A 14,962-nucleotide genomic window follows, 5' to 3' on the forward strand; every position below is an offset into this window, starting at 1 on the left:
GGAATGCCCATGTAGTTATCAAAAGATGAGATTGTCTTGAGGGGATCTTTGTTTTCAATGCAGTTTAATACAGTTGTTTATAAATATTCCTATGTGTTTAATGTTTTAAGATAAGTCCTCTGTCCTACCAGTCAAATAAATAAAAAACTAGAATCATCTGAAGAACTTCTCTGGAATACACTCTTGCTAATTTCCATCATGACTTTTCTTTGACATCTTCTTTCTGACAAGAGTAGCAATTGTTCAGAGGTAATTTGCACAAGATAGAAGCAAGCGGGAGCTGAGGTCACAGTAGGTGGGAAAACTTCCATTGTCTCAGTAATACTCAGTAATACCATCTGCTCACATCATCTCCCTTGCTGAAGTCCTATGCAGTCTTAGTAGTGGTTCTTTACAATTTTGTAATGGGGCCATAAGCCATATCCAGAGCTAGCTCACACGTTAGGCATATTTATTCTGAAAAAATGACAATATTATTTTAAAACTTTCTTAATCTTTTATATTACTTCCTTTCCCCAAACTTTAGACTGCTGCTTTTCACTTAATTATTCAAAGTGGATCCCTCTGTCCTATCTCCATCTCTAGACTTCATGGACTGATTTTCTTGAGGATATATGTAAAATGTGTCCTTTGCTGCTTCTATTAGTTGTTGGCACCAACAAAAGTGATACCAAAATTACAATAGGTGCATAGTGAAGTCATCAAGTAAATGCTACAATTATGTACTTGTGTTCAGATGTGTCACAATAATACAGTACAGTTGTGATGTTTGCATGATAATGTGATCATACACATTAACCCTTCTACTAGTTCCACTGGCCAAGTTCACTCTATTAAGAAGAAAAATTTGAATAAGCAAACTCCTCAATTAGTAGTTTGGTTTGCTTCAGGGCTCTTTCTGGTTGAATCCCAAAACACCCCACAACATCTAAACAATATTTACATAACAGAGAGAGACCCTGAATTTGGCCAAGTCTGGATCTGAAGGTCAAATGAAAAAAGGTGCATTGGATTAATGGTTTTGTCCTCAAAATAGAGTGATTCTTGAAATTCTCAGGCTGCCTCTTAAAGGATGAAAATATCCTGAAGGTCGAGAGAGATCATATTATGTCTAAAAAGAAAAAAAAATCTTTAAAATACTCTAATTTTTACAAACTTACTATATTGTGTTTCTAACACTTTAGCTTTCCTTTTTTCTTTAAAAGCAGGGTGCAAAATTATAACCATTTATACTTTTTTTCTATGCTACCTTATAAGAGGACAAAATCGTTTTGACTTTTTTTGCTAAAGTTATGAGCACTGACTATGATTGAAGCATTTTCAGAGCAAGTAGATCAGATCAGTTCTCTCAATTAGGCCTCTAAATTGGATTACTTAGTTTTAGCACCTCTAATATATAAATGAAAGAAAGCTAGTTTCCGTAAATAAGGAGGCAATGAGAGGACATTATTTTTCCTTGTACCAAAGGTGCTTTTTCTAAAAGGCATCTAGGCTTTCTTGATTTTTTTCTTTGAAAACTATTTGCTTCTCATCCAAGAAGCTTCTTCAGAATAATTCTTCCTTTTTCTCTGGAACTTCAAATTAAAGTAAAATTCTTCCTCAGCTGGTTTCCACGTCTCTAAATCAATTAAACATGCCGAAACCTTTAATGTATTGGGAGGGAGGGTTAAAAAAAACAAGACAATGACTTCAACCACACAATTGTGACAATCTTCACTCACTCACATACACACAAACAGGCAACAATGATTGATTTGAGTCATTGTCTCTGTTCTACAAAATTAAAATATTCCAGTAGGGTGTTTGGTCAAACAATTATTTTTCAATAGTGCTTGTAAAAGTCCTATATAAAGTTATAATTGTGTTTTTCCAGTCATCTACCTTATCATTTCACAATAAATTTCAGTTTCTTCTTCCCCATTGGAAATTCCCTCTTCTTTGGAATATCCATTTATATTCTTTCCCTCTGGTAGGGTTCATGCAGATAGATTAGGTACTTTCAAACTGCAATAAGGAATACAGTGTAGGTTTTTAGTTGTTGCATGTTTTTGTGAGATGGCCTCAATTTAATTTCTCTGAAAGAACAAAGATAGAAATATATTACCATTAATTAAGATAAGGAACAATGTAATCTATTCCCAATAAATTAATTTATTGCTAATATTATTAGCAAGCAACAATGGAAACTGTTAGGCTGTGTAAGAAAATGAAAGGTGAAGTTTTCTGATTACAAAATTTACTTCTTATGTGAATATAAAAGAAAGGCAGGAAGGCTAAGGGAAAGATATGAGCAGTTTGCAATAGGCACACTAGCAGAAACCATTTCCACACACATATTGTTCAATGTTGCATTTGTGATAGAAGATCTTTGATTTAACCTATTAATTGATGGTACGGTACATATATTCACTTTGCAAAATTCTATATCAAACATTCAAAAAATGTTATTTTTCACAATTATTGACTTTGGAACTGAGGGAAAAACAAGACTTAAACATTGACATTTTGGATTATTAAGACTCATGCTTCTGTGAAATCATTTTTCTGTATGATCCATTGGGAGTTATCTCTTAAACCCAATGTGATAGTGAAGCCTATCACTAGAAGTGTCAAAAGGGAAGGACCAGCTCTTCCAATCAATTCAGTCTATACAGAGATTTTAATCAAATGGCGTAACGTGGCAAGGAACAAATTCTACCACCTATTCAATATGGAATTTTGTTTCCTTCTTGTGTCCTTGACATTCTTCATACCTCACTTCTTTGTATTGATTTCAAGCTAAGCATCACTTATCCCACAGGAAACCAAGGGAAGATTTTATATTCTCACCAGGGCAACCTTACTTTGAGGTAACATTTTGGGGAACAATATGAGGAAAGTTGAGTCAACTGAGTTAGATGATTAGAATAGAATAGAATAGAATAGAATAGAATAGAATAGAATAGAATAGAATAGAATAGAATAGAATAGAATAGAATAGAATAGAATTTTTTATTGGCCAAGTATGATTGAACACACAAGGAATTTGTCTTGGTGCATATGTTGAGTTTCAGATAACATTGGATTAAAAGGATGCTTTGTGAAATCCTTAAATATGAGAGATAGAATAAGCAAACATGAGTCTGTGGAAAAATAGCACACAGCATATTATGTATTTTATATTCTGAGTATTATGTATTTTGAGACTTTCTAAATGGAAAGTTAAATTCATTGTAAGTTGTATGGTACGTGATCTTGAATTTATAGGTTGTGGTCTACTGGTATGGGCTCAGTTATAGCTATGAAAATATAGTAGCTATAAAATATTGGAAGAATATTCACCTAATCCGTAATGGAGCATTTTTAATATGTCGTCTTTGTATTTTGAACATGTGCTCTTCATCTCTGTTTCAATAGAGGTTCAAGAAATAAGATTTCCAAACAATATGATCACATTTCCCTTAAATTATTTTCTTTATTATTATTTATTATATTTCCATATAAAATGGGGACAAGATATGCTCAGTATATGGAAAGTCAAAGACTAATATATTTGGAAGTCATTAAGTTTGGAGAAAGTGTTTAAAATCACTTAGTAAACTGACTCTCAATTTGATTTACTCTAAACTGAATCTTTATGTCAAGTATAGAAACAGTTTAGCTTTTCTCTAATAGTGAGAGCCACTATCAGCTAAATACTTCTGCTCATTGCTGAAATCAGTATAAATCTACTATTTAAACCTAGATAGTTCAGAATACTAATAAATTTTGATTTTAAAAAATCGCCTGCAATCTCATATTCTCGTATCAATTTAAGCAGAACATTGTCATTTATTTTGCTTATTTATAAAATAATATTTTAGGTATTACTACATGTAAAGAAACCATCGCCCTTCCCTGTGGCTTCCAAAAAACCAATATTTTTGTCTTCTTAGACAAAAGTCATAATATGTGCTTCTAATTTCTTGTAATTTACATTTTAGTTAAAAATTCAATCAGTGGGAACACATCTCTTTGTTAACTTTAACCTGTATATCATCGCACTAGATATCTGTCTGCCAATTCTTTTTGTAATAACTGAAGGTTTCACTGAAAGTGCGAAGGCTTAATTTGCATTTCAAACTAGAAAGGTTTATATGAAAATTATCATTTGCACCTCTATAACTGTCTGGTTCGGTTCTGCAACCCAACAAGAAAAACACAGACTTCAGAGGATAATTAGAACTGCAGAAAAAATAATTGCTACCAACCTGCCTTCCATTGAGGACCTGTATACTGCACGAATCAAGAAGAGGGCCGTGAAAATATTTGCAGATCCCTCGCATCCTGGACATAAACTGTTTCAACTCCTACCCTCAAAACGACGCTATAGAGCACTGCACACCAGAATAACTAGACACAAGAACAGTTTTTTCCCGAAGGCCATCACTCTGCTAAACAAATAATTCCCTCAACACTGTCAGACTATTTACTGAATCTGCACTACTATTAATTGTTTCATAGTTCCCATCACTAATCTCTTTCCACTTATGACTGCATGACTATAACTTGTTGCTGGCAATCCTTATGATTTATATTGATATATTGACCATCAATTATGTTGTAAATGTCGTACCTTGATGAACGTATCTTTTCTTTTATGTACACTGAGAGCATATGCACCAAGACAAATTCCTTGTGTGTCCAATCACACTTGGCCAATAAAAAAAAATATTCTATTCTATTCTATCATCCTTAGCACATTTATGTAAAGTTAATGAAGACTTAATACAGTACATTTTCAATATACTCCAGTTGGTCTGAAAAATATTTGCTTACATTCCATATTCTTGTAGGCTTCACACAATTGAAAAACTTGATCTTCCAGACTCTAAATATCACATGGAAAAAACAAAACTAATGTCATTTCTCACTTTTGTGTGGTGATTCCTATTATGATGGTACATTTGTATTCTGCTTTTTCACTGGGCTAAATTTTCTGAGAGCTGCCCCATGAGATGAATGACTAGCTGGACCCACTTCACAATATTTTACTTTTTTTAGAATTCCTTTTCCAGATCTATACTCTCTCTGACTAGCGTACTCTGTACATGCCCAGATGGTGCTGGTAGAAGAGAACAATGATAAATTGTCTAATAAAAAGAGGCAAACATCAAGTCAATAAATGTGTACAAAGTTTGATTTTCCTTCCTTAAAGCACTAATTGCCCATGTTCCTTGATATCTGTCTGGTGACACCAGCTGAATATCTGAAATATATTGATGATATCCTGTCAATTCCTTTGCACTAGTGAGGCTGGACAGGTACTGAAATAGTCTTGTGGACTAGGCAATAATGATCTGACTGAGAGGTAATAAATGAAGATAGATGCATTCTTGCTCTTAGATTCTAAGTGAGACTGAAGAGTGTAGGTTCACAGCCTAGGGAATGAATTGGAGATAGAGGTGGTTGGAGTAAGGAATGGCTGAAGAAGGATAGCCAAATTACAGGGACTTTCTATCTGATGAATGAGTCAACTTCCTTTAATGCAATGTGTTTGAAGATTGTTTTAAACCTCACTTAATACATCTGATAAAATCCTGACTCTATTCAGTGCTGAATTACTCCTCTGGGTCTACCTAATCTCTTAGTGGCATTGAATACCATCAAGCCTTCTGGAGTGTTTATGAGAGTTAGAGGCCGGAGGCTCTGTTTTGCAGAGTTTTCTCTACTTCTTGCGGGTTCACTCAGTGGGAGGAGGAGCAAGAGAACCCACAGTCATTCCACATTGGGATGACTCCATGCTTGGTGCCCTCCCTCATTCTTTTTAAGTACCTACAATAAATACACTGCTAGGAGATAATCTATCAGTTTCGTGGAGTATCATTAGCATCAGCATGCTAATGATACCCAGTTCTATATCTCCACCCCAGGCCAAGCAGGAAATAGGACTTGGTGCCTGGAGGGACTGTATATGACAAAAGGCCAAATTTTAGCCTGCTGTTTGTTCAGAAGCCCTCTTGCTCCAGGCTCATTCGGTCCATGGCTCTGGACAGCCTGGCACCCCCCCCTAAGAAGCTTGCATAGAAACTGGGATTCTCCTTGTGTTAATGGCTTGCATTAACAGATTAACAGAGTTGTAAGGGACTTTGTACTGTAGGTCATGTAGTCCAACCCCCTGCCCAAGCAGGAGACCCTACACCATTTTTGACAGATGGCAGTCCAGTCTCATCTTGAAAGTTTCCAGTGATGAATCTCCCACAACTTCTGAAGGCAACCTATTCCACTGATTGATTGCTTTCACTGTTAGAACATTTCTCCTTATTTCCAAGTTGAATCTCTCCTTGCTCTGTCCTATTCTTTCCATCTCCTATTCTTTCCAGTTTCTGTCCATTATTCCTTGTCTGGCCTTCAGATGCTTTGGTAAATAGCTTGACCCCCTCCTCTCTGTGGAAACCCCTCAAATATTGAAACTGTGCTATCATGTCTTCCGGAGTTCTTTTCTTCACTAGACATTGTCACTTCTTGCAACTATTATATGTTTTGGCCTCCAGTCCCCTAAATCATCTTGGTTGTTCTTCTCTGCACTTTTTCTAGCCTCTCTTTATAGCGTGGTGCCCAAAACTGGATGCAGTATTCTAGGTGTGGTCTTACTAAGGCTTTATAGAGTAGTATTAGTACCTCAGTTGATCTTGATTGTATCCTTCTGTTAAGGCAATTTAGGATTGCATTGGCTTTTTTGGCTGTTGGCTCATGTTTAATTGGTTTGCAGGGATCCACAAGACGTCGAAACGCACCCTTCCTGCTCCCTTTCCACGCCGTTTTCTAGCCGCTCGTCGGTCCCTGTAAGGTCCGACGATTCTGACCTCATAGGGAGGGCGGAGCTAGGAAGCGGCAAGGCAGTCGGAGAAGGTTTTACCCGAGAGTTAAGGCAAAAAATCCGCAAGCAGGGCGAAAGAGGCGCGTCCCGCGGGGAGAAGTCCGTCCGGAGTTTTGGAGAGCGTGGGAGAAATCCGGATCCTCAGCTCTAGAAAAGATCTCTCTATTCCGTCTGGCGCCAGTTAAAAGACGAAAGACCCAGGATGGATAAATATAAAGGTAAAGGAAGGGCGCCTCTTGTGCTTTTCTCCCGAGCGTGGGAAAGGGCTGGAAGGCTCGGCGCTTCCCAGGGAGGCTGCTTGTTTTCCCGCCGTGGGTGTTCTTTCACAATCGGTGAAATGTTTTCTGGGAACAGCACGTAGCGCTGCTTCTGCCTGGACCCCCATTCTAATCCTCCCTGCTTTTCAGGCGTTTCGGGGAGCAAACGAAGGTTTCTTGGGAGCTGTGGTTTGGACAAGTGGCGATGTGGGTGGATTCGTGCGTGGGATAGTGGCGAAAGAATTAATCGGGCGTCGCGTTGTGCACTGCCGGCTGGTCTCTCTTCCAGAACTGGTCCGAAGAAGGGAGGAATCTGTAGACGCCTGGGAGTGGGGGGGGGGGGCGGGATTTCATAACGGGACGGTTTTAAGGGTGGTGATGGTCGCAGATTAAGAAGCAATAAAGTGCTTGAAACTATAAACCTTGAAAGGCAGGCAGAGATGTGGATGCGAGGGTGCGCACCTCTGCTCGTCGCGGTGACTCACGTGGCCCACCCAGAGTACCTAAGAGCTAAATCCGAGAGGGCTACCAGCCGGACCGCCAGGAAGCGGGCGAGACTTGAAAACGGTGTGTCCCAACCGGGGATGTGTGTGTGTGAGAGAGACAGAAAGAGACGGGGGGAGGAGAGAGGGGAGATAGGAGGGGGAGACAGAGAGAGAGAGGGGGGAGAAAAAGGAGAGAGAAGAGACGGAAGGAGGGAGGGAGAGAGTGGGGGAAGAGAGAGATATGAGAGAGGGAAGGAGGGAGTGGGAGAGGGGGGAAAGAGAGAGAGATGAGAGGGAAGGAGGAGGGGAGACAGAGAGAGAGGGGAGATAGGAGGAGACAGAGAGAGGGGGGAGAAAAAGGAGAGAGAAGAGAGGGAAGGAGGGAGGGAGAGAGTGGGGGAAGAGAGAGATATGAGAGAGGGAAGGAGGGAGTGGGAGAGGGGGGAAAGAGAGAGAGATGAGAGGGAAGGAGGGAGGGGGGGAGAGATCGAGAGATCAAAGACTCCGCTACAGCTACTTCCTGACATACGAAAGCAACCAAAAAAGAATTTGGGAACTTTCTGAGTTTTGCCTGCAACCTCCGCGCAATTATGCTGGGCACTTGGGGCTGGAAGGCATAGCTGGCTACTGGTTTCGTGGCAATTAGTTTCGCGGCGGCGATTTCTCCGGGGCTGGAAAACCCGTTTGAATAGTTTTTAAGGAATAGTTTGAACAGAATTTAAGGAAGTGTTTAAATACTTTGAATAGTTGAAATAGTATTTAAGGAAGCGATATTTGGAGTTTAGTTTCTAAAAGGACATCTGCTTGAACTCACTCAGGGTAGTGAGGAGAAGGGGCTCTGCTCGTTCTCAGGAGCTGATGTTTACTAATCAAATAATGACCGGTGATGCTGTAAACAGGAAGATGCTATGTTATTTTGTGCTAATACAGTATGTTATTTGCAATTAGGGTTCTTTTGTTTTACTTTTACTTTAGGCACCTGGGGTCATGTCTATAAGATGGTGACCTTTATTAAATAAACAAGTACTGGCATGTAATAAAGCAGATCCTGGGTATTGGCCTCCTTCATTAGTGTGTGTGTGTGTGTGTGTGTGTGTGTGAGAGAGAGAGAGAGAGAGAGAGAGGGAGGGATGGAACGAGAAAGAGAGAGTGAGACAATGGTGTGTGACCATGAATGAAAGTGAATGTGTGCCAGTAAAAAGGCATCATAGTTGTCTAGCTCAGTGGGATGTCCTTGCCCACTATAGCAGCCACACCCACTATTGGCACACTGCCCCCAGCCTTGCTTAAAATCCTTTGGCCTAAGTAGGTTGTCTACCTCTATTTTGCACACTATTTTTTCCCCAAAATTAAACTTAACAAATGATATCACTAAAGTGCTAAAAATGCACTTTTCCTCTATTCAGCCTTCCGCTTGAACATATATACATATACATACATATACAAACACACACCTGCCTGCTTATTTAAGTAGTAGGTTGTAGGACCAGTTTTCAGGGTGATCTGGCAATGCCAGTATACATCAGGACTTGAAAATCTGGCTCTCTGCATTTATAAGTCTAACATGAGAAGCAAGTTATCTTCAGCGCTCTAATCTTAGGTTGCTCTCCTGTGTTTCTCCTTCCAAGGCAGATAATCAGTCAGCCCATCCAAGGAGCAATTTAGGTGGAATCTGAACATATAATTGTTCAAGAAAGTCTCCCACATTCTGAAACTAGTTCTTGCAAGTACTATGGGATTATGATGAAATCCTCTTCTCATTTATCCCTCATTTACATGCTGTAAGCATGAGAGTTGGTCACTGTTTTTCAGTGTCGTTGAAACTTCAGACTGTTTCCAAACAAATGGTTGTAAACCGAAGACTACCTATAGTCTCCAATGTTGCAGAACATTACCAGTTGAGCATTTACAGGTTGGGAAAAACCCACTGTGTTGCAAAAGGAGGCTGCCTACAAACTGTGGATTAAGCGAGATTGTGGTCCAGCTGTCACCTTCTTGGTCTGGAATTGCTGCTTCATTGATATCCTGTCCTGAGTAGATTGCTGTCCCCAAGTTAGTCACTTCAAAGCTATCTCCCAAAGGACATAGTGAGACTAGCCACTATGGCCATGTTATACAATGCATTGCATTGTGCATCTCCTCAGAAGACAGTTTGTTGCAGGTGGCCAGCTGCAGATGAGAAGTTGTGTTGGCTTCTTCTGGAGAAGGCATGCTGGAGAAGGCAAGCAGTGGTATGGACCCGCCCTGGTGCTTGAGCGAGAGGCAAATCTCAAATGTCAAAGTGGGGTCCCTGGGAATTTCCTTTTGCCTTTCTTGCAAACCTCAATGTTTTAAGACTCGTGCAGCTGGATGTCTTAAGGATGGCATTGACCTTCTGCTTTGAAACAGAATCTTTGCTTTTCCCATGCAGGGAAATGCAGCGCCTGGCAAAATGGAAAGCACTTTTTTCTTTTCATTTGTATAAATTCCACAGAAACAGATCTTCTTTCTCCTCTGATGTGTGATCACTTCCTGGCTAGTTTGGGGATTTCTGACTGTGCCAACACAAAATGGTACAGTTTATTTATTAATTAAATAATCCACTACTGGGGCTTTCTTTTCTTTCTTGCCGCTTTCAGCATCACTAAAAAATGGAATTGATCCTCAACCTGGAATTTGGTCCTTAGCCCTTTTTCTATTTAATAGGTTTCTTAGTATTTCAAGAGAACTTGTGAGAATCATGCTAAAATCTTTTTAAAATTCTATTTTCCTATTCTAAAAGGTTCACATTCTTTTGCTGAGAAATCTTAACAGTTTCTGAGGCTTTTTGTTTGTTGTTCATTCATTCATTCATTCATTCATTCATTCATTCATTCATTCATTCTTAAATATGCAAACTGTCTTGTGAGTACATAGGATTCCAATATTAATTTCTGTTCTGTCATATCTGCCTTAATAAATAAGTGAATTTAATTTATTTATGAATTTAAGTTTTAAAAACAGACTAATTACTACATAATTTTCAATACTGTCGTAAGCAAACCTTTTTTTGGACTTGTTTGCAGGGAGGTAACAATGTAGAGATGACTGGACATTTTATTTTGCTGTGTAGCTATTTTAATTAGATTGTAATTAATTTTTTTTAAATGTTTGTGTTATACAGCCTTGCCCCATCAGGATGGGGCATGCTGTGAACTCAAATTAGGACAAAATTTTAAGTGCTTGGAGGCTAATGTAATTCTCTGGCTGCACAGAGTGGCCTTAGAATGATTCCTGCAGGTTCATTAGAATTCTTCCTTAAATTTTTTCAGAATTACCTGTGCTTTGAGGCTGAATTCTTTCACAAGTTTCTGGTTGATCCATTGTGATGAAAACGTTGGTTTCAATATACATCTACCATTATCATTTCAAAAATATGCTGCTTCTCAGAATATTTCTGTAGCAATTTGAGGGGTGTCCTGAGATTATTGATAGCTGAAAACAGGAATACTTGCTGATAATACTTGAGGAATTTCTGAGTAAGCTAACTACTTCTTGGGTGTGTATTGGGATATTGTCATTGATGTGCCACTCTGGTGACAAATTTCACCTTTGAATGAACAAGTGTTTCTTGCTCTTAACACAGTTAAAATGTACAACCCCAATATTTTAAATAATGAAACATAGGGCCTCTTTAGTATGCCACCTGATTTGGGAGATCATGATGATTTTGTCAGTAAAAAATGTATTTTTAGGAAAAAATGACAAGCAAGTAAAAAGAAAAATTATTGCAACTGTATGTTGATTCTACCATCATTCAAAACAACTGTTCAATATTTGGCTAAACACATGAATATAGGAAGTGTGTTGACTTGCTTTGATAGGACCTAGTTCTTTTGAGAAGAAATGGATTGAACATAAGATGCTGCATGCAAGGATTTGCATGTAGAAACTTGTAGCTTAAATATATAATTAGAACAATTAAAATTAATGTCATTCATTACCTTTTCCAGGGCAAAGGATAGAATGGACTGGCTAAACTGCAGGTGGTTATTATCAAAACTGACAGTGCTATCTATTAAGAGATAATATCTGCCAAACAGAAACCAACCAAGGTGCTATATACTGCTGGAAGTGCTGAATGCTAAATTATTAGCTGCGGACAACACCTTTTCTGTATGGAGAAGTATTGCAGGTTTTACTTGCTAGATAGAGGTTCAGGTTGAAGCGAATGAACAATTAATCACTGTATATAGATACTTTGTGAACATTTGTCCAGGAAAATTGTTGCTTGTAGTGTTGAATTCTGTGTATACAATAAATAAATAAAGTAGCTCGTAGCCAATTTTGTGATACAAACAAAATGATGATTATTGACTAGGCAAACCATAGGTGAGATGTGTGTCCTTCTAGATGTTGCTTGAGCACAATTTCAATTGCCTTAGCTAGCATGAGAGAGATGATGAAACTTGTAATTCAAACACATCCAGAAGGCCATAGATTCCCCATTCATGTTTTAAAGGATTATCTGTTCAGGATATCAAGATTAGAAAATCTAAGAATTTGAGCATCAATTCTAGTGTCCACGAATATTAAAACAGTTTGCTTCTAAATCAGTCATTGTGGATTTTTTCCTGTTACCTGGGAACTGGATGTTGTTGCATCTTATTTAAATCTGTATATAGTTTTACACTTTCTATTGCTTACCTACCTTCCTTGTTAGAATTCCCTGGTTTCACTGTAGAATATTGCTTGATATATATTGATTATATATCAATATAATACTAGGAGTGAATTGCATGACTTCAAAATTGTGGGTGCCTAGAGATTTTTGTGTCCTTGTTTATTTTGTTAAAAAACTTTATATGGTTGAAAATAAGTACATATGAGTTAAGGGGAACAAGATAAGTAGGGAGTTAAACGTTGTCTCCCTGGACCCCTGTCAACCAATTGCTGGAAAGGAGCAATATTTTCACTGGAATAAGCACTTTTGGGAATATGTAAATTCTAGCCATGCAAATTAAGTACAGTTATGTTGAAAGACTGAAACATGCTTTGGTGGAGAAGGGGAGACAGTAGGAATGCCTGGAATCTCGAAAGCATGTGGGACAAGAAAGGAAGGAACTTAAGGAGGAAACAGATGATTAATTTCAAGTATCCAGAATAAGTTATGCAAACTGACCTTTTATACACTTAGTTTGGAATGATCATCGCCCACAGAAAAACTGTAGGATTAATGGAGTGAATTGAACTGTAAATATATAATAAATTTGCATCTGTGAATAATTGTCCCTCATTCCAGTCAAAATAATGTTCGGCAATAAAGCTTTCACTACCAGTTCTCTTCCCAAACTTTGGTCACTAGCCACAGTCATCCCCATCTTCAAAAAAGGAGACCCCAGCTTAGTCGAAAACTACAGACCGATCTCCCTTTGCTGCGTCACCTGCAAAGTCATGGAATCTATCATCAATCAATCCATTACCTCACACTTAGAAACTAACAACCTACTCTCCAACAAACAATTTGGTTTCAGGAAAAAGTTATCATGTAACTTACAACTTCTCCACTGCAAAAACATATGGACTTCAAATCTAGATCAAGGCAAATCAATAGATGCAATCTACATAGACTTCTGCAAAGCTTTTGACTCAGTAGTACACGATAAACTTCTCCTTAAACTAACATCCTATGGCATCTCAGGACCCCTCCACAAATGGATATCTGCTTTTCTGTCTAACAGACAACAAGTGGTCAAAATTGGCAATGCTTTATCAAATCCTGTTCCTGTCAAGAGTGGCGTTCCTCAAGGCAGCGTCCTTGGACCAACACTCTTTATTCTATACATTAATGATCTTTGTGACCATATCTCAAGTAATTGTGTTCTCTTTGCTGACGATGTCAAACTATTTAACACCACAGACAACACTTGTATCATTCAAAAGCGACCTTGACCATCTAACGCTTGGTCTAAAATTGGCAGCTCAAATTTCAACCAGCAAATGCTCAGTCTTACATATAGGAAAAAAGAACTCTAAAACTAAGTACATACTAGATGGACATTACCTTACAGACGACCCCCATCCCGTTAAAGACCTTGGAGTTTTCATGTCAAATGATCTAAGTGCCAAAGCCCACTGCAACTACATAGCAAAAAAAGCTCTAAGAGTTGTAAACCTAATTTTATGTAGCTTCTTTTCCAAAACACCACACTACTAACCAGAGCATATAAAACATTTGCTAGACCAATTCTAGAATACAGCTCACCTGTTTGGAACCCTCACCACATCTCTGACATCAATACAATTGAGCGTGTCCAGAAATATTTTACAAGAAGAGTTCTCCATTCCTCTGAAAACAACAAAATACCTTATCCCACCAGACTTGAAATCCTAGGCTTAGAAAACTTGGAACTCCGTCGCCTTCGACAAGACCTAAGTTTAACTCACAGAATCATCTATTGTAATGTCCTTCCTGTCAAAGACTACTTCAGCTTTAATTGCAATAATACAAGGGCAACCAATAGATTTAAACTTAATGTAAACCGCTTTAATCTAGATTGCAGAAAATATGACTTCTGCAACAGAATCATCAGTGCTTGGAATACTTTACCTGACTCTGTGGTCTCTTCCCATAATCCTAATAGCTTTAACCAAAAACTTTCTACTATTGACCTCACCCCATTCCTAAGAGGACCATAAGGGGCGTGCATAAGCGCACAAACGTGCCTACCGTTCCTGTCCTATTGTTTTTCTTTTCTTCTTCCTATATATGTTTATATGTGTATATACTACATAATCTTTTTGTATGATGTTGTGACAAATAAATAAATAAATAAAATAAATAATAGAAACATGGCAACATAAATGGCATCATCAGGGGGCCTCTGGGGTGGGTGGGTGGAAGGCCGCTTTCGCCCTCCCCAGGCTCCAAGAAAGCTTCTGGAGCATGGGGAGGGTTAAAAATGGGTCTACCGGGCCCACCATGCCATTGCATGTAGAAAGCGGGGGGAGCATGGGGGGGCATGCATGCATGTGCGGGGGATGGGGGACATTGAATTATGGGTGTAGGCACATACATGCGTGACCATCCCATGCTCCCCGTACTTTTGGCACGCGACGGCAAAAAGGTTATCCATCACTTTCTTAGGGCATAGAAGTCAAAACTTGCCGCATCACATTGCCATCACGTGACGTTTTGCAACATTTTTCCCATTCACAAACTGTGGTCTGCATGTGATGCATCCGGCCTGCGGGCTGCCAGTTTGACACCCCTGAACATAAGACAGTGTTGTGGGAATTAATTGTTTAGCAGAGTGATGGCATGGGGGAAAAATGTGTCTAGTTGTTTTGGTGTTTATAATACATAGGTTTATAACACACCAGATATACAGCGGAAAAAATCTTATTTCCTCCTCCCCTGTGCT

At 38.7% G+C, this 14,962-nt stretch overlaps 1 protein-coding gene across 3 annotated transcripts in view; it reads left to right on the forward strand.

Moving 5' to 3' along the window:
• The first annotated feature begins 6,837 nt into the window (after positions 1 to 6,837).
• The window catches only part of AFAP1L2 (actin filament associated protein 1 like 2), a 93,125-nt gene continuing 85,000 nt past the window's right edge, over positions 6,838 to 14,962 (forward strand). The window contains exon 1 of one of the 3 annotated variants that reach the window (XM_058188602.1): positions 6,838 to 7,056. In XM_058188602.1, the coding sequence (XP_058044585.1) occupies positions 7,041 to 7,056 (16 nt within the window). In that variant the 5' untranslated portion in view covers positions 6,838 to 7,040. The remainder of the gene's footprint in view (positions 7,057 to 14,962) is intronic. The other 2 variants (XM_058188603.1, XM_058188601.1) reach the window with 2 other exon arrangements.

This window comes from Ahaetulla prasina, chromosome 6 (genome assembly GCF_028640845.1).
Source record: "Ahaetulla prasina isolate Xishuangbanna chromosome 6, ASM2864084v1, whole genome shotgun sequence".
Taxonomy (NCBI): Eukaryota; Metazoa; Chordata; class Lepidosauria; order Squamata; family Colubridae; genus Ahaetulla; species Ahaetulla prasina.